We start from the raw sequence: 17,737 nt of genomic DNA, 5'->3' as shown, positions 1-17,737 counted from the left end.
ATCATATTTAAGATCCTCTATTTCTATCTTTAACTCTGTGCCCTATAAAATAGTGTTACGTAAAATGAAACGGAGGGAATATCAATTTAGAATGCAATGAGACTATAGTTGGTCATTGATACTAGTGCTTTATAATATGTCTATGCCAAGGAAAGATCGGAATTTCCTTTCGTTAATTCATTATTACTTTGAGAATTTAGTTTATATTTGAGCAAATGCTACTCCATGTTCCATTTTCAAAAACCAGTCCATATCCAGAAGAAAGGTTATAATACTTACAGGTAAACGTAGGACAAAATTTCTCCAATTAGGTGAGTGATCTACATCCAGATAAGGAACTCAGTGAAGGAAAGAGAACCTTAATTCCTGCAAAAGAAACTCACGAACCATTTAGGAACGTCAGACGCCTGTATGAATCAATCTCCAACATCTACTTATCTCTGCCAAAACAAACGACAAACAATGATGTAATGTATCTCATACAGCTAAAACTTAATACAGATTGGAGACAAATGAACCAGCATAACAAATAGTAAAAGAACGGAATTTATACCATGTTAAATAAGGAAAACTAGGAAACTATAACAAAGAAATTGTCTCTAAGACTATAATCATGTAGGCGGAAAAGGTAAAGCACATAAAAGGGTGCTTTAGAAAGAAGTTGAGAAAACAAAGATTTAATCAGTCAATTCAGTTATTGTACACATAATATCCCCTAAGGGTAGACAAGACTTCATAAATCAAAAATAAAAGATCTTATAATCTAAGAAAAATCATCCTCTACAAAGATTAGACTAAAATATTGCATGATGCGAGCAAAATCCATCAATTTTTAGGAGTCAACAAAAATGCAGTCAACAATCCAAGGATAAAATCAAAATAAATCAATAAACTGAAGCAAGCTTTGTGAAGCTTCTTCAAATACAAAATATTAAATATCTACAAAAGTTATCGTAGATTAGAGATTTCTCGGCACATTTTAAATTGTTCAAGGAATTCAACAAACTATAAAACAGGGGAATAAGTTGTTCTATATCAAGATCATCTATTTAAGAAATCTGTAACCATCAATCAGCCAAGATAGTCAACTGTCATGGGCTCGTGCGATAATAATGAAGATATTTAGGTGAAGATTAGCTTAATCATACTAAAATCATAGAATGTGAATAACATAGATGATTAACATATAGTGAGTATACAGAGCATCCCCCTTCACTGATGGCTTGAAGTCAAGCTTTACACAACACTACTGTTACGCAACGCCTTCCTGATGTTCTTTGGAAGGGCAACGTAAGGCTAAGCAACCGATGTCAGTGCGGTTGTTGTCCGCCAATGAGGTCCCCTCCGCACGCTAGACTAGATTGTCAGTGCCGTGCGGGAAAACCAATGTCATGAGCAATTGCGGAAGCTGAGAGAGAATTGGGTTTTGAATGATGATGATGATTTTATTGATGAATGAAAATGCTGATTACAAAGATGCGGTGTCGAGGGGGAGAGACACCAGAAAATGCTTGCTTGAAAATGTTTGATTGTTTGGTCCCCCTTAATAATGCTTAAAAAAAATAAACCAACATTACATGACTAGTCCTAATAAAGCTGTAGAAGCACACTGAAATGGAAATGATGTAAACTAGCCTATGATTACAATGAAAAGGACATAGATTATTACAAGTTAGAACTAAGTCTGATGGCAGCAACTTTGTCTTGCGGGTCAGGGTCTGTGCGCGCGTTGCTGTGGGCGCGCGCGACACTTGCTGTGTTGGCCTGAGGCTGGGCGCTGGTGCTTGGCATCAGGGTCTGTGCGCGAGGCGCTGCTGGAATGGGCCTGCAACTGGGCGCTGGCGAGGCATCAGGATCTGCGCGCGCGGCATTGTCAGGGCGTGCGGCGCTATTGTCATTGGCCAGCCCTTGGGCGCTGGCGAGAGGCATCGGTGGGGCGACAGAGGCGCATGCGCGCTTGTCACTTGGCGCAGCCAAGACCACGGGGCCGACCATGGCGCTAGGCATTGTGAGGCTTGCTAGGCCGCCATGGGGCGCGGCCAAGGGGTCATGGGGCATGTCTGGAAAGCAGCCCATGACATTCTCCCCCACCTGAGTTGGCGCCGTCCTCGGAGCCTTATGATGATGATGATGATGATGATTCTGATGGTTGTTGGATGGGAGGTCTGCGCCCCTCTTTTCTGTGAGCTTGTTGTTGTAGCGACGCAATGATTTCATGCGGCTGACATGGAAGACTGGATGGATCTTCCACCAGGATGGAGTTTCCACCTGGTATGTGGACTACCCAATGCGTTTTTCAATGGGCAGGGGCCCGATGTATTTTTGTTGCAGGCGAGGTTCATGGGTCCTTTCTGCAAACAAGTACCGCTTTGGGATGCATAGCATTACTTTGTCCCCTGGTTGATGTTGGGCAAAGCAAAGCTTTTGTTCGGTGAACCTTTTTGCCCTCTCTTGGGCTTTGACGAGATAGCTCCGCACTATCCCCATGTTGCGCTCCCATTTGCTCGAGAAGTTGGCAGCTCAAGGAGATTTCGGCATGGTTGATGCATTCACCGTTTGCGGGAGAAGCGGTTGTTGTCCGGTAACAATTTCAAAAGGGCTCTTGGCTCTTTTGAGAATTGAAACACAGTTGAGCAGCATCCAGGAGCTTCACCCAATGCTTCTGTGATCCGGTTGCAAAGTTACGGAGATATTCCTCCAGCATGTCATCGAACCGGTTTGTCTGGCCATCCGATGGTGGATGGATGTCTAGGTTGTGACTCAATGTTGACCCAAAGCACCTGAAGAGATAGGTCCAAAAGTTCCTAGTGAAGCATGAGTCGCGCCTACTAACAATGTTTTTGGGCAGGCCCCAATGTTTGACAATGTGCGAGAAGAAGAGTCGAGTTGTATCTTCTGCTGATGCATTTTGCGGGGCTGCTATGAAGGTTGCATAGTTTGAAAATTGATCTATGACAACCATGGTGGATGCAAGATTACCGACTTGGGGCAATCCCGTGATGAATCTGAGGGAAACACTTTCCCATGGTCTCTGAGGGACATGTAATGGCTGCGAGGGTCCCGTCTGTGATGAGTGATCCGACTTGTCCTTGTGGCATGGCTGACAAGTCTTCACACGATGAGGAGCGTCACCAGTCTTTTGAGGCCGATGACATGATGGTTGATTGTTGCTGCGAAGGGTAGCCGGAACCAGGGGTTCATGTCTGTCGACTACCTTCTCCAACTGCATGGCCGAGATGTTTTCAGCGGCCATCTTTATGGGAAAGCATGGTATGGTGCAGGGCTTGGCCCCATTTTCTCCCATCATCAGGAGCATGTTGGCATATGGTACCGGTATGGTGTTGGTTTGCCTCATGAACTCCAAACCCACTATGATGTCGAAGTCATCTATGATTGTGATGCGCAGGTCGATGCTTCCTTTGTATGGGCCAAGTTTCACTGGGACATTTGTAGCTGTTCCACCCAATGTCTGAGGTGGTGAGTTGATAGCCTTGACGCGGCCTTTTCTTTTTTGCACAACAAGACCTAGGCGCTCTACTTGCATTGACGACAAGTAGTTGTGGGTGGCACCCGTGTCTATCAAGGCGTGAAGGGGCTTGCCGTTCACTTTCAATTCGACGAACATTAGGATCCTCGCTTGTTTAGGAGGCCTCTCGTCCATCTTTTCCTTCCCTTTCTTGGTGATTGGGACTGATGTTTTCTTAGGAGGACATGCACTGGTCCCCGCTAAGGCATGCGGGATAGAGCCAACAATTGCATTGAAGGCGCCTACCTGGTCGTCTTCTGATGTGTCTGATGCGTCTGCCTCATCCTCGACAGTCTGATGAGCATTGACCTTTATGTTTGGGCATTCATTGTTCCAATGTGCCCCGCCGCAATGACGGCATTCTGAGGGAGGCTTTCTCCCCTGATTGTTGTTGATGGATGCAGCACTGTTGCTGTTGGAGGGAGGAGTCTTAGTTTTGGATGCACTCCGATCTCCCCCACTTTTGCTTGGGCCACCATTGCTGGGATGGTGCCCGTTGAATCCCCCTCGGACAGACGGCTGGGGCCTGTCGTTCTGAGTTCCCAAATGATAATCGCCAAGGCATTCTGCAGCTTGAATGGCCTTGGGCAGGGTGTCTACCCGTTGTCGCTGTAGTTCCATACGGGCATGAGGTTTCAAACCTTCTATGAATGCGAAGAGTTTGTCTTTGTCCCCCATGTCGCGTATGTTTAGCATGAGTGCGGAGAATTCGCGCACGTACTCCCTCACTGATCTGGTGTGGCGGAGGTCCCGTAGCTTTCTCCTTGCATTGTATTCCACATTTTCGGGAAAGAACTGCAGGCGTATGGCTACCTTCAATTCGTCCCATGTCTGAAGAGTATCTTCACCGGCCTTGATGGCTTCGTGTTTGACCCGCCACCAAAGTTTGGCATCGCCCTGAAGATACATGGCAGCAGTCGCTACCTTTTTGGATTCCTCCAAATGGCCCACGGCATCGAAGTATTGTTCGATGTCGAAGATGAAGTTTTCCACTTCTTTAGCATCCCGGGATCCGTCGTATGGCTTTGGCTCCGGTATCTTAAGCTTTTGTGGAATGGGGGTGAGGTTTGCTGCACCCCTGATGTGATGGTCGCCTTCTCGAAGTAGGCTCTGTAAGGCAGCATTGACAACGTTGAGCTTGTCAGTCAAGTCGTTTATGGTTTGCTGCATGGCAGTTAGTCTGTCTGCCTCATGTTGCTGATGGGCTAAATCGTCGGCACGCTCCTGTTGGAGGTCCTCAAATTTGCCATGAATATTGGCAGTTTCGATGGCTGCCGTTTGTCGGTCCTCGTCGGAGTCACGACTGATGTTTGCAATGTCATTTTCCGCCTGCCGCATTCGGCGGTCCAGGTCATCCAACCTTTGCACTAGGTTGTTGTTTGATCAGGCACCGTATCCACGATGGGTCGTAATCGGTCAACCGTCTCTTCTAGGGATGCTAGACGCTCCCCATGATTCACCATGGTCAGAAATGGCGATGATGGCAAATGTGTTCCCTCGTCCGATGTCGAGCCTAGGCTCTGATACCAGCTGTTACGCAACGCCTTCCTGATGTTCTTTGGAAGGGCAACGTAAGGCTAAGCAACCGATGTCAGTGTGGTTGCTGTCCGCCAATGAGGTCCCCTCAGCACGCTAGACTAGATTGTCAGTGCCGTGCGGGAAAACCAATGTCATAAGCAATTGCGGAAGCTGAGAGAGAATTGAGTTTTGAATGATGATGATGATTTTATTGATAAATGAAAATGTTGATTACAAAGATGCGGTGTCGAGGGGGAGAGACAACAGAAAATGCTTGCTTGAAAATGTTTGATTGTTTGGTCCCCCATAATAATGCTTAAAAAAAATAAACCATCATTACATGACTAGTCCTAATAAAGCTGTAGAAGCACACTGAAATGGAAATGATGTAAACTAGACTATGATTACAATGAAAAGGACTTAGATTATTACAAGGTAGAACTAAGTCCGATGGCAGCAACTTTGCCTTGCGGGTCAGGGTCTGCGCGCGCGTTGCTGTGGGCGCGCGCGACACTTGCTGTGTTGGCCTGAGGCTGGGCGTTGGTGCTTGGCATCAGGGTTTGTGCGCGAGGCGCTGCTGGAATGGGCCTGCAGCTGGGCGCTGGCGAGGCATCAGGATCTGCGCGCGCGGCATTGTCGGGGCGCGCGGCGCTGTTGTCATTGGCCAGCCCTGGGCGCTGGCGAGAGGCATCGGTGGGGCGACAGAGGCGCATGCGCGCTTGTCACTTGGCGCAGCCAAGACCACGGGGCCGACCATGGCGCTAGGCATTGTGAGGCTTGCTAGGCCGCCATGGGGCGCGGCCAAGGGGTCATGGGACGTGTCTGGAAAGCAGCCCATGACACTACACATGCAAATGGTTGTCTAAGTGATGCATATTGGAACTTCCAGATCGTTCGGAGAAATACTTTAAAAGTAGATAACTTGTGAAAAGGAGTTATATCAACCCAAATAAATTTTGCTAGTTTGAGTAATAAAACTACCAAAGCTTCACTTTCCAAATATTACATACAACAAAAATATACCAGCATGACATGCAAAGGCGAATGCAGCCTTTTGGTTATGGGTTCATCTCAATTCAAAACTTTCGACATGGAGTATAATTATATATGTAAAAACCTACTAAAATATCAACAAGTTTAGATCTGAACCCATAATTTTAACAGTGCAACGAGTTCAGTGCAAGGTTAAACCCATTAGGTTTAAATTCTGAATCCGCCTTTAATGACATGTTCACTCCTTGATTGTCCTTCATTTCAGAGGTTCTAGGAGAGGACGTAGTCCCAGCATGACATGAAAGTTTTAAAGTTCAGTGACAATCGGCTTGCCCAAAGTGATGACATACATTAGAAAGTTTAAGCTTGCATGACTCTTGACACTCAAAAAGCTTTTTCAATTTGTTTCCCGTGTTGTCAGCCCAAGACACAGCAACACCTCAAAGTTTTTAACCTGAGTTTCATCCCATGCAAAGGTGTCATTTAGGTTAAACTCATTTCTGAATAGCATTCTAATATAGCATCTTCACCACCTTTTTGAGAAGACAGTAGTTTAAAGAGACAAGAAATTATTTACCAGTATCGAAAAGCTTGGGCTCGAATAGGATAGAATGAATATAGGAGACTCACAACCAATCACAACTAGGTTGGGATTGAGGTATAGTTGATTGCCATTATGTAATTCGAGGAAGACGACAACTTGTGTCTCTGAACTGGCATAAACAGCCTCTTTCCTTCCAGGACTCCCATTTCATAATTAGTCCAGATCACGACTTGTCCTCTTTCAACTTTACCAATTATGTGGAGTTCCTCTCAAAAATTATCTCCCATGACATCCTTTTCAGTGGTTTTCAATTATGCAAAAATGTTATATTACCAGAATACCAGCATAACTCTCTTCCCAATGGTCAAAGCACTAGCTCCTCTAAAGTTGTAAATCAGCCTGATGGCATCATCAAAAAAGAAAGAACTCATTTTCCTCCACCGTAGCTCATTCTTTTTACTCGAATGTAGCAGTGACTCGGTTCTGAATCACTCCTCTTTTATTGGCATAAACCAGAACACCGTCGCCAGATCCTTCAAATGCTGTCCTCTGAAGAACCACCAAGCGGCTGCACCCAACTACTACCAGGAAGTTTCTTTACTCCTTTCTCTTTCATCGCCGATCTTAGGCTGTTGGCATCATTGCAATTAAAAAGAAAAGACAAACTGGAAGCAAGTACATAGTTTGATCCGAGTTCAGGCTCTACTTTGAGCAGAATATCTCTTATATTTTCGTTTGCACAAGGAATACGACCATGATGCTTACAAGCACTAATGAAACTCCTCAGTATCACAGAATTGGGCTCTATAGGCATGCTCTTTATAAGATCATAAGCTTCTTCTAATTCTCCAGCACGTCCAAACATGTCCACCATGCATCCATAGTGTTCCATAGTTGGCCTGATGTTATAAATACTTACCATTTTATGAAAATATCTACGACCCACATCAACAAGTCCTTTATGACTACAAGCACATAGAATCACAGAAAATGACAAGCTGTCCGGTCTAAAGCCAGCTTCTTCCATGCTGGTAAACAAGGATACAGCTTCTTCTCCATGACCATTATCGGCAAGGCCAGAAATCATGATGGTCCAGGTCTGCAGATTTTTATCAGCCATTGAATTGAAGATGTGGAAAGCCTGCTCTATATGCCCGCATTTTGCATACATTCCCAGGAGGGCTGTTTCCAGTTCAACATGTAGTTCAATACCACTGGTGACAATGTGTGAGTGAATACATCTACCTAATCTGATATTCAGGACATGAGTACATGCTCCAAGCAAGCTGACCAAAGTGATGGAATTTGGCTGTTCATTTGCTAGCTTCATGCTTTGAAACAGGAGCAGAGCATCTGAAGGCAGGTTACTGAGACATCCAGGAAAAAGCTGATTATTGTGATTTTGAAAAGCAGGACATAAAGCAAAATACCTCTGTTTAAAAGTTAAACAGGAGAAGAAAGCAGCAAGACAGTCATATTATCAGATATCCAACATCAAGGAGATGGAAAAGTAGCAAATATTCATTCACGTGCCAAAAGAAAGGGGTCGGATACAGAAAACCATTAAATTGGTCCACTAAATGATTTGGACAAAAAAAACCACTATTTCAACTTCTATTACTTCATTAAAAGTAGAATTGGTCCACATTTGTTTAAGAGAACCATAAATACTTTGGGCGCCAAATTTCTGAATGATGGAAACAAAATTACATTATTCATGGAAACTGACACCTATTATGTGTCAGCAGTCAGACCTAGCAAAACAAGTTTAGCCCTTAGAAGTTTCTCATAAGATGATACTTAAACTTGTTTTCTGGAAGTAGTAAACTTGAGGCACTCAAAAATTTACCCAAAGCTTTTATTTTTGTTCTGTGTTCACCCACATTACAAAACATAACTAGAAGCCCGATTCCGGAGTAATATATAGATATATGAAATATATTTAGGAGGAGAAAGAAGAAAAATCTGAAAACAAATAAATACATAACACAATAAAAAGCCCGATCCAAAGCAATATGAAGAAAAAAAAATTACCTCAGTATGTAGAAGAAATATTTGAGTAAGAGAAATAAGAACAAACTGAAATCTAAGAATAAAATATACACATACACTCTAAGCTTCATTTTATTTGATAATGTTTGAGTATAACAGAGTTTATTAGAAAGAAATAAGACTTTTCACAAATAAGCTAAATATATCACAAGCCCATATCCTATACATCTAGTTGTGTTCAACACGCCATAACAATCCTATGTGAACATTAGAGGCGGACCAAGGATTTGAACTTTATGGGTTTTGAAATCTAGTACAGCAACCTCAACTGCTAGTAGGATTCTGAATTTGATTTTTTTATATATTTAATGAATTTCTTAACACATATATAGGGTTGTGGACCCAAGCTACTAGGTTGTGCCACCCATATCTTACCTAAAATGTTGACTTTCATAAAATCCCTTAACGTAAAACCTCTAGTTAGGAACTATGCATTTCATATTATTCTCGAACCTCTCAGGATAAGGACCTCCTATACGCACAAGTCATAAAATATCAGATGAACCGACGGAAAGTCTCAAATAGGGAAATGAGGTTCTCGAACTCAAAATAAACGGTTGGGTCGTGACATTCTCCACCTCTTAAAGAAACAATCTTCCTCCAACAAGTTTACAAATGTACCTGAAATGTCAAAAAGTTGTGCATATCTGCTCTGCATATTTGACCCCACCTCCTAAGTAGCCTCAGGACAAACTAAAAATTATTAAGATTAAGAATTTCCTAATACAAAAAGGTTTCAATCTTCTTAAGATGGTCTACCAAGAATGAGGCAATAACAGATCTTACTGAAAAAAAATATCGCATACCAATGAACATAAGCGGCTATCATAGAACTCCAAGAAACTATATCCCTCTCAAGCATTTCATCAAACAGTCGCCGAGCATACCCGATCGCACCAAATACTGCATACATTCTCATTAGGGTATTGCTCACATGTATGTCCGAACTGAAACCGGACTTGAAAGCCATTGAATGCAACGACCCACCAGTTCCAATCATCAAACAATGCCCACAAGATTTTAGCACAATAGGTAATGTGAATTTATCTGGCTTTAATTCCGTTCTTTGAAGCTGATTAAAGAGCTTCACGGACTCAATTTTCGTGGAGCTTTTTGAATATTCTCTCATCAGTGTGTTCCAAGCGAAGATTGGTGGAGTAATTGGAGAATTATCGAAGATTGTGCGACAGAATTGGAGAGATATTGAAGATGAGAAGGATATGAACTGGGAAAGACGATATTCGTCGTGATCAAGAGCTATTTTGATTATTAGAGAATGAAGTTGGAGAAGATGAAGAGTCGTTTTAGACCGTTGGAAAAGTGCCTCAATTTGGTGGGAAATCATTTCTAAGAGTGTTCTAATTGCAAATTATTTGAAGGGAGGAAGATTTAGCTCCGCTCCACAAAGGAACATGATTTGTCGTTTGATTTGTAATATTAGGGGAAAAGGCATTATACGGATGGAATACTACTGCCTTACTAATACGATGTTAGACTTTTAGTATAGAACAGTGCAATATTAATTAAACGTATGGTTCTAATTGTTTACCCTCAAAATTAGATAACAATTGAATTCGTAACTCGTTTTAAGGATACGTGGATTAACTTGACACAAAAGTCATAAATTGAATTGTAATTGAAATAAACAATGATAAAGTAAATTCAAACCACACAAATGGGATAATTTCAGTTTTGGAAGGTCAGCCACCCTCGAACCGGATACCCTTCGATCAGTATAAAGATACAATAGAATAAGAGCTTAAAGAGAGAAATAATACTCCTTCCGTTTCAATTTAGATGAGATAGTTTGACTCGGCACAGAGTTTAAGGATAAAAAGAAGACTTTTGAAATTTATGTTCTTAATAGCTTAAGGGGTAAAAGCTTTGTGGGGCCATGACATTTGTATGGTTATAAAAGTTTCTCATCAAGGGTAAAATGAAGAGTTTAAAGTTGAATTATTTCCATATTTAGAAATGTGTCATTTATTTTGGAACAAACTAAAAAGGAAAGTATCTCATCTAATTTGAAACAGAGGGAGTAATATATTGCTTTGGAATGCGCGTTATAATGTCTTTTACGAGTAATGAGACCCATTTTATATAGTACGAGAGTCCTATATTAGGTACAACTCTATAAAAGGTAAAAATTCCCTAATTAACTAATTGTCAATCTCACGTCGATATATGATGAGATCCCCGCCGTGATATTCGGTCGGTCACGGATATCACGGCCTTCTATTGGTCGAGCTTGTCTACCTAACAACGTTTCTTCGAAGTTGAACAAGGCCAGGACCGATCTTGAATCACGGCCCTGATATCCTCGAGGGCGGGTGTTATGGTCCGAACTCAAAATTGATGAGATCTCTACCTCGGTCGAGGACTCCTGTTACCATATCTCGAGCTTGGCTTATCATGTCGGAGACCGGGATGTACTACGAGACATGTTTTACCCGTATACAGATAGTCCCCTCATTTTTCGGAGAGTAGACGACGAGAAACGACATGAGCTTTCAATTCTCACTTCGATACCCCACGTCAAACGACAAAATGCACTAAACACATTGATGTCAGATTTCATTTTATTCGAGATGTTATTGATGAGGGAACTATCAAGGTCGTGAAGGTTATCACAGACGATAATGCTGCAGACATGTTGACCAAGATAGTCCCGCTCGCTAAGTTTGCACACTGCAAGGACTTGGCGGGGGTGTGCATCAACTGATGCAACTCCGAAGAGAACAGTTGCTAGGTGGAGGTGGTATGTTCAACAATGGTTTGATTCTTCTTGTTTCTTACAACGGGGTTGCCCAGTAAGCTTAGAAGTTTTGGCCAGAGTTGTTCACACGCTCGAAACGCAAACCAAGGTGGAGATTGAAAATGTTGGTTTATGTTTAGTTAACAATGGCATGCTGAAAATGTTGGTTTATGTTTAGTCAACAATGGCATGCCAATTGGAAGAGTTGGTGGAAAGAGTTGGTGTGGATGCTAGGAGGAAGCTTCCTCCTTTGATGTCACCCATGACATCAAGAGGAGGTAGTTTGATGTCAGCAATGACATCAAGAGGAGGTCTTTACCTCTATAAATAGATGCACTCCTTCACTTGTAGAAATCATCCCAAAATAATACAATACATTGTAGTGAGTAGAGAGTTAAGAGAGAAATTCTCTTAAGTGTAATTGGGAAATCTCCCCTTCCTTTGTTAATATTAAAAGGACAATTGTTCTCTGGTGGACGTAGGATTATTTTGATCCGAACCACGTTAAATCTTGTGTTCTTTCTTTTACGTTTCCGCTAACAATTGGTATCAGAGCGACAGGATCCTTTAACGATCCAAGGAGGAAGAACAAGCAAATATGAGTTCCATGAAGTTTGAAATTGATAGATTCAATGGACGCAACAACTTCAATATCTGGAAGATCCAGATGATGGCGTTACTGCGGAGGGAAGGTTCAATCCATGCTATTGACAGAAAGTATCCTACGGATATATCAGCTCCCGACAAGGAGAAGATTGAAGGGGATGCATTGAGTGCAATCCAACTATCCCTTGCACCTAACGTGCTTTGTGAAGTGAGTACGGGTACCGAAGAGACGGCCAAACAGTTGTGGGAAAAGCTAGAAGGGCTATACCAAGACCGATCAGTGACAACAAGAATGTTGTTACAACGGCGTCTTCACACATTTAAGATGGGGTCAGGTACTTCGTTACAAGATCATTTAGATGCGTTTAATAAACTTGTCATGGACTTACAGATTGCAGGAATTAAAAGGGAGGAGGAGACGCTTGCATGTGCTTTGCTATTTTCATTGACTTCAGGATATCGTGATATTGAGAATTCAATGATGTATAGCAAGGAGCCTATCAAGCTTGAGCAAGTGCGGCAGGCACTTAACTCTAGTGATGTGCGGAGGCACATTGAAGGAGATAGAGATGACCAGGCAAGTGGCCTCTTTGTAAGAGGCCGGACTAGCCAACAGGGAAAGACCAAATCAAAGCACAGATCAAAGTCTCGTGTGAACAAGAAGAATACAGAGTGTTGGGGTTGTGGCAAGAAGGGGCACTTTGAACGAGATTGCCCAATGTCAAAGTCCAAGGAAAAGGCGAGTGCATCTACAGTTGAACAGGTACATAATTTTGATAATGATTATGTACTAACAACATCGTGTAATAATAATAGTAGTTATGAAAACAAATGGGTGTTAGACTCTGCTTGTACTCTGCATATGACGTTCCGAAAAGACTGGTTTAGCAGCTACGAGAAAAGTGGAGGAACCGTAGTAATGGGCAATAATGCAACTTGTGCAATAGTTGGCATTGGCTCAGTTCGGGTTCGCTGCCATGATGGAATCGTGAGGACTATTACACAAGTCCGTCATGTTCCTGATCTGAAGAAGAATTTGATCTCCTTGGGTACTCTGGATGAACAAGGCTACAGGTACATGAGCGAAGCAGGAACTATGAAGGTGACTAAAGGTTCTTTAGTCATGCTGAAAGGCAAGCTGGAGAATGGCCTTTACACATTGGCCGGAAGCACCATTGTTGGCTCTGCAAATGCATCTACAGTGCAGTTATCTAATGATGACAAGGCAAGACTATGGCACATGAGACTGGGTCATATGAGCGCACGTGGACTGGAGATGTTGAGCAATCGTAAACTTTTGGAAGGTGAGAAGATCAGCACGCTTGACTTCTGTGAGCACTGCGTTCTAGGGAAGCAGAAGAAGGTCAGCTTCAGCACTGGCAAACACAAGACAAGAGGAGTGCTAGACTACATCCATTCAGATTTATGGGGTCCTTCTAAACTTCCATCGAAGGGCGGAAAGAGGTATCTTCTCATTTTTATTGATGATTTCTCACGAAAGGTTTGGGTGTATTTTTTGAAGGCAAAAAGTGATGCTTTTGAAGCATTTAAAGAGTGGAAGATTTTGATTGAAAATCAAATGGAGCGGAAAATCAAGTATCTTCGCACAGACAATGGCTTGGAGTTTTGCAATGAAGAGTATAATGAATTCTGCAAGGTTCATGGGATCTCAAGACATAGGACTGTCAGGCATACCCCACAGCAGAATGGAGTTGCCGAGAGAATGAACAGAACTCTTCTTGAAAAGGCTCGTTGTATGCTCCTACAAGCCAAAATGTCCAAAGTATTTTGGGCTGAAGCAGTTCACACTGCTGCTCATATTGTCAATCGATCTCCAGCATCGGCAATTGACTTTAAGACTCCGAATGAGGTATGGTCAGGTGAACCCTCTAACTATTCATACTTACGAGTATTTGGGTGTCCAGCTTATTATCACGTTAATGAAGGAAAGCTTGAACCAAGGGCTAAGAAGGCCATATTCGTAGGGTATGTGGATGGAGTAAAAGGGTACAAACTTTGGTGTTTGTCTTTACTCAAATTTATAGTTAGTAGAGATGTCACCTTCGATGAATCCTCTATACTTGATCCCCGTAAAGTTTCCGTGGAGTTTTCAGGAAACAAGAACAACGAGCAGGTGGAGCTTCCGGTGGAGCTTGCCAAGGAAAAGGATCAAGAGACTCAGGTTAAAGATGAGTCAGAAGATGTAGGCGTTGAAGAACTTGCTGTCAATGAACCATACACAATTGCGAAGGGGAGGGAGAAGAGGCAAACACGAGAACCGGAACGCCTTATAAATCAAGCAAACTTGATTGCATATGCGTTCGTAGCTGCACAAGAAGAGATTAAAGATCTGGAGCCCTCCTCGTATATTGAAGCAACTTCTTGCAAGGATGCCGCACAATGGCGGTTAGCCATGACTGAAGAGATGGAGTCTCTTCACAAGAATCAGACATGGGTCTTAGTGAAAAGACAAAAGGGGAAGAGGACAGTTGGATGCAAGTGGGTCTACCGAAAGAAAGAGGGAATTTCTGAAGTGGAAGATGTTAGGTTCAAGGCGAGATTGGTTGCAAAAGGTTTCAGCCAAAAGGAGGGAATTGACTACAATGAGATTTTCTCTCCGGTCGTGAAGCATAGCTCAATTCGCGTGCTACTAGCATTGGTTGCACAATTTGACTTGGAGCTTCAACAGCTTGATGTCAAAACTGCTTTCTTACACGGTGATCTAGAAGAGACAATCTATATGGATCAACCTGAAGGTTTCCTAGCTGAGGGAAAAGAAGATCACGTATGCCAACTAAAGAAGTCTTTGTATGGTTTGAAGCAATCCCCTAGACAGTGGTACAAGAGGTTTGATGCATTCATGACTACACATGAATTCTCAAGGAGTGCATTTGATAGTTGTGTGTATCACAAGAAGATGTCTGGTAACTCAATGATTTATTTACTGTTGTATGTTGATGATATGCTTATTGCTGCTAACAACATTACAGAGATAAATGCTTTGAAGAAACTATTGAGTAAGGAATTTGACATGAAGGATTTAGGAGCTGCAAAGAAAATCCTTGGTATGGAGATTTCAAGAGAAGACGATGTTGTACATCTTTCTCAGAAGAGGTATATTGAAAGGGTTCTCGAGAGATTCAATATGCAAACGTGCAAGCCTGTAAGTACACCATTAGCTCCTCATTTTAAACTTTCAGAGTCACAAATGCCTCAGTCCGAGGATGAGGTGGAGCATATGTCAAAGATTCCTTATGCCAGTGCAGTTGGTAGTATTATGTATGCTATGGTATGCACACGTCCAGATATTGCTCAATCTGTAAGTGTGGTAAGTAGATACATGTCCAACCCAGGAAAGAGGCATTGGGAAGCTGTCAAGTGGATATTGAGATATTTCAAAGGAGCTTCTGGTGTTGGTCTTACCTTTCGAAAAAGTGGTACAGGTATTTCAATTCTCGGTTATGTGGATTCTGACTATGCAGGAGATCTTGACAGAAGAAGGTCCACAACTGGATACATCTTTACCCTCGTTGGCAGTGCCGTCAGTTGGAAGTCGACTTTGCAGTCGATTGTCGCTTTGTCTACGACAGAAGCAGAATACATGGCAGCAGCGGAGGCGGTAAAGGAAGCTATCTGGTTGAAAAGTTTAGTAGCGGAATTGAGTTTGGTTCAGCTGGAATCAACTCTTAGATGTGATAGTCAGAGTGCTATTCATCTAATGAAAAATCAGAGATTTCATGAGCGCACTAAACACATTGATGTCAGATTTCATTTTATTCGAGATGTTATTGATGAGGGAACTATCAAGGTCGTGAAGGTTATCACAGATGATAATGCTGCAGACATGTTGACCAAGATAGTCCCGCTCGCTAAGTTTGCACACTGCAAGGACTTGGCGGGGGTGTGCATCAACTGATGCAACTCCGAAGAGAACAGTTGCTAGGTGGAGGTGGCATGTTCAACAATGGTTTGATTCTTCTTGTTTCTTACAACGGGGTTGCCCAGTAAGCTTAGAAGTTTTGGCCAGAGTTGTTCACACGCTCGAAACGCAAACCAAGGTGGAGATTGAAAATGTTGGTTTATGTTTAGTTAACAATGGCATGCTGAAAATGTTGGTTTATGTTTAGTCAACAATGGCATGCCAATTGGAAGAGTTGGTGGAAAGAGTTGGTGTGGATGCTAGGAGGAAGCTTCCTCCTTTGATGTCACCCATGACATCAAGAGGAGGTAGTTTGATGTCAGCAATGACATCAAGAGGAGGTCTTTACCTCTATAAATAGATGCACTCCTTCACTTGTAGAAATCATCCCAAAATAATACAATACATTGTAGTGAGTAGAGAGTTAAGAGAGAAATTCTCTTAAGTGTAATTGGGAAATCTCCCCTTCCTTTGTTAATATTAAAAGGACAATTGTTCTCTGGTGGACGTAGGATTATTTTGATCCGAACCACGTTAAATCTTGTGTTCTTTCTTTTACGTTTCCGCTAACAAACCCCCTTTGAAAACGTTCATCCCCAGAGGATGCTCGGTAAATACTGATTTTAAGGTTGAAAAACCCTCTTCCATACTAGGCCGATGCGAAGACTTCTCGAGGTAAATATGTTCGCATACTGAAGAGTCTTCCTTTCGGTCCGAATAAATTGCAACTGGGCCGAAAAAATGATAGTGGTCCCTAACCCCGAGGAGGCCATTACCACCCATGTCGAGGGATACTTGAGTATTTATACTTATCCTTTCACATTGGGACCGGTGGACCCAGTCATTATAGATTTATGGAAGAGGTACGAGGTGTGTAGATCCATCCTTCTATGTGGAGGATCGTGATCCTCTACCGATTTTTCGTGAGAAAATCAACTGCTGTTGATTCACCGTGGATCACCTGCTTCACTTGTACAGTCGCTGACTATTCCGAGGAGGGTTGATAAAGCTTTTGCATCGGGCCAGCAAAGCCTCGTTCTCTAGTATCGATGAGAACCGGGATCGAGGCTGGCAAGGCCGTTTTGTTGATATGAGGACTTCGAAATTAATTCTGGTAGACTGTATGACATTCCAGGAGAAGTGGTATACAAAACGTAAGTGGAACTTTTCCTTCGAATGTTGATTTTTATATTTACTTCCCTTTTTCTTATTAGTATTCGTGATGGTGCAGCTGTTGCTCGGGTTCCAAATGCCATTCCTCGACTTAAGAAGTGGATCGAGGGTATCGTTTCTCATATGCCCTACTCTGCGCTCGTGGCGCATACTCTCAATGGGCCGTTGGAAGGCCTGTTCCCATGGTAAGATCCCTTTTTTTTCTTGAAGGGTTGTGTTAGGCCTCTTCTTTTATTATCAAGTCCTAATTCCCTTTACTTTCTATCTCAGGTTTGCCTAAGGATGTCGAGCTTAGGCCTCCTCTTGCGACGAGGACTTGCCCATTGAGCCTTCTGCTCTGGGGCTGGTCGGAGAAAAGAAAAGGAGGAGGGCTCCGAGTTCCCCAAGCTCGGAGAAAAAGAAATCGAGGAGGAGGCAAGTCCGCAAGCCAAAGGAAACCTCCAGCTCTTGAGTGCTTGACTCGAACTTACTCTACCGGATCAGGGACGAGTCCGAGGAGGATAAAATTTTAGTGGCTTGAGAGCCATCGGTCCCCGAGGAACAGGTGCCATCCGAAGAGAGAACAATAGAGGCCAATCCCTTACAAATACAAAAGGTGGATGCAACAGTGGGGGTCGAGGACCCTCAAAACTCCGACTCTGTCCCACCCGA

At 42.8% G+C, this 17,737-nt stretch overlaps 1 protein-coding gene across 4 annotated transcripts; it reads right to left on the bottom strand.

Annotated features, from left to right (window-relative positions):
- Positions 1-278: 278 nt before the first annotated feature.
- LOC104218733 (pentatricopeptide repeat-containing protein At2g36730-like) lies at positions 279-10,079 on the bottom strand. Of its 4 annotated transcripts, none has more exons than XR_011402309.1 (3): positions 9,440-10,079; positions 6,615-7,948; positions 279-366 (listed from the first exon to the last, which is right to left on the bottom strand). XR_011402309.1 is itself a non-coding variant. In XM_009769297.2 (2 exons), exons 1-2 carry the CDS (start codon positions 9,976-9,978, stop codon positions 7,117-7,119), a joined length of 1,371 nt encoding a protein of 456 aa, XP_009767599.1. In that variant the 5' UTR covers positions 9,979-10,079; the 3' UTR covers positions 4,705-7,116. The 4 variants fall into 4 exon arrangements, 1 of the variants encoding a protein (XP_009767599.1); XR_011402308.1 differs by lacking the exon at positions 279-366 and adding an exon at positions 367-440; XR_709056.2 differs by lacking the exon at positions 279-366 and adding an exon at positions 4,705-6,491.
- Between the last annotated feature and the right edge of the window lie 7,658 nt (positions 10,080-17,737).

This window comes from Nicotiana sylvestris, chromosome 9 (assembly GCF_000393655.2).
Source record: "Nicotiana sylvestris chromosome 9, ASM39365v2, whole genome shotgun sequence".
In the NCBI taxonomy this organism is placed as follows: domain Eukaryota; kingdom Viridiplantae; phylum Streptophyta; class Magnoliopsida; order Solanales; family Solanaceae; genus Nicotiana; species Nicotiana sylvestris.
This window is presented reverse-complemented; position numbering and strand designations above follow the sequence as displayed.

Coding starts and splice junctions, on each gene's coding strand:
- LOC104218733 (XM_009769297.2), bottom strand. CDS start 9,978: ATGATTTCCCACCAAATTGAGGCACTTTTCCAACGGTCTAAAACGACT. Junction 7,949..9,439: donor ATAGCCGCTTATGTTCATTG/GTATGCGATATT, acceptor TGGATGTCTCAG/TAACCTGCCTTCAGATGCTC.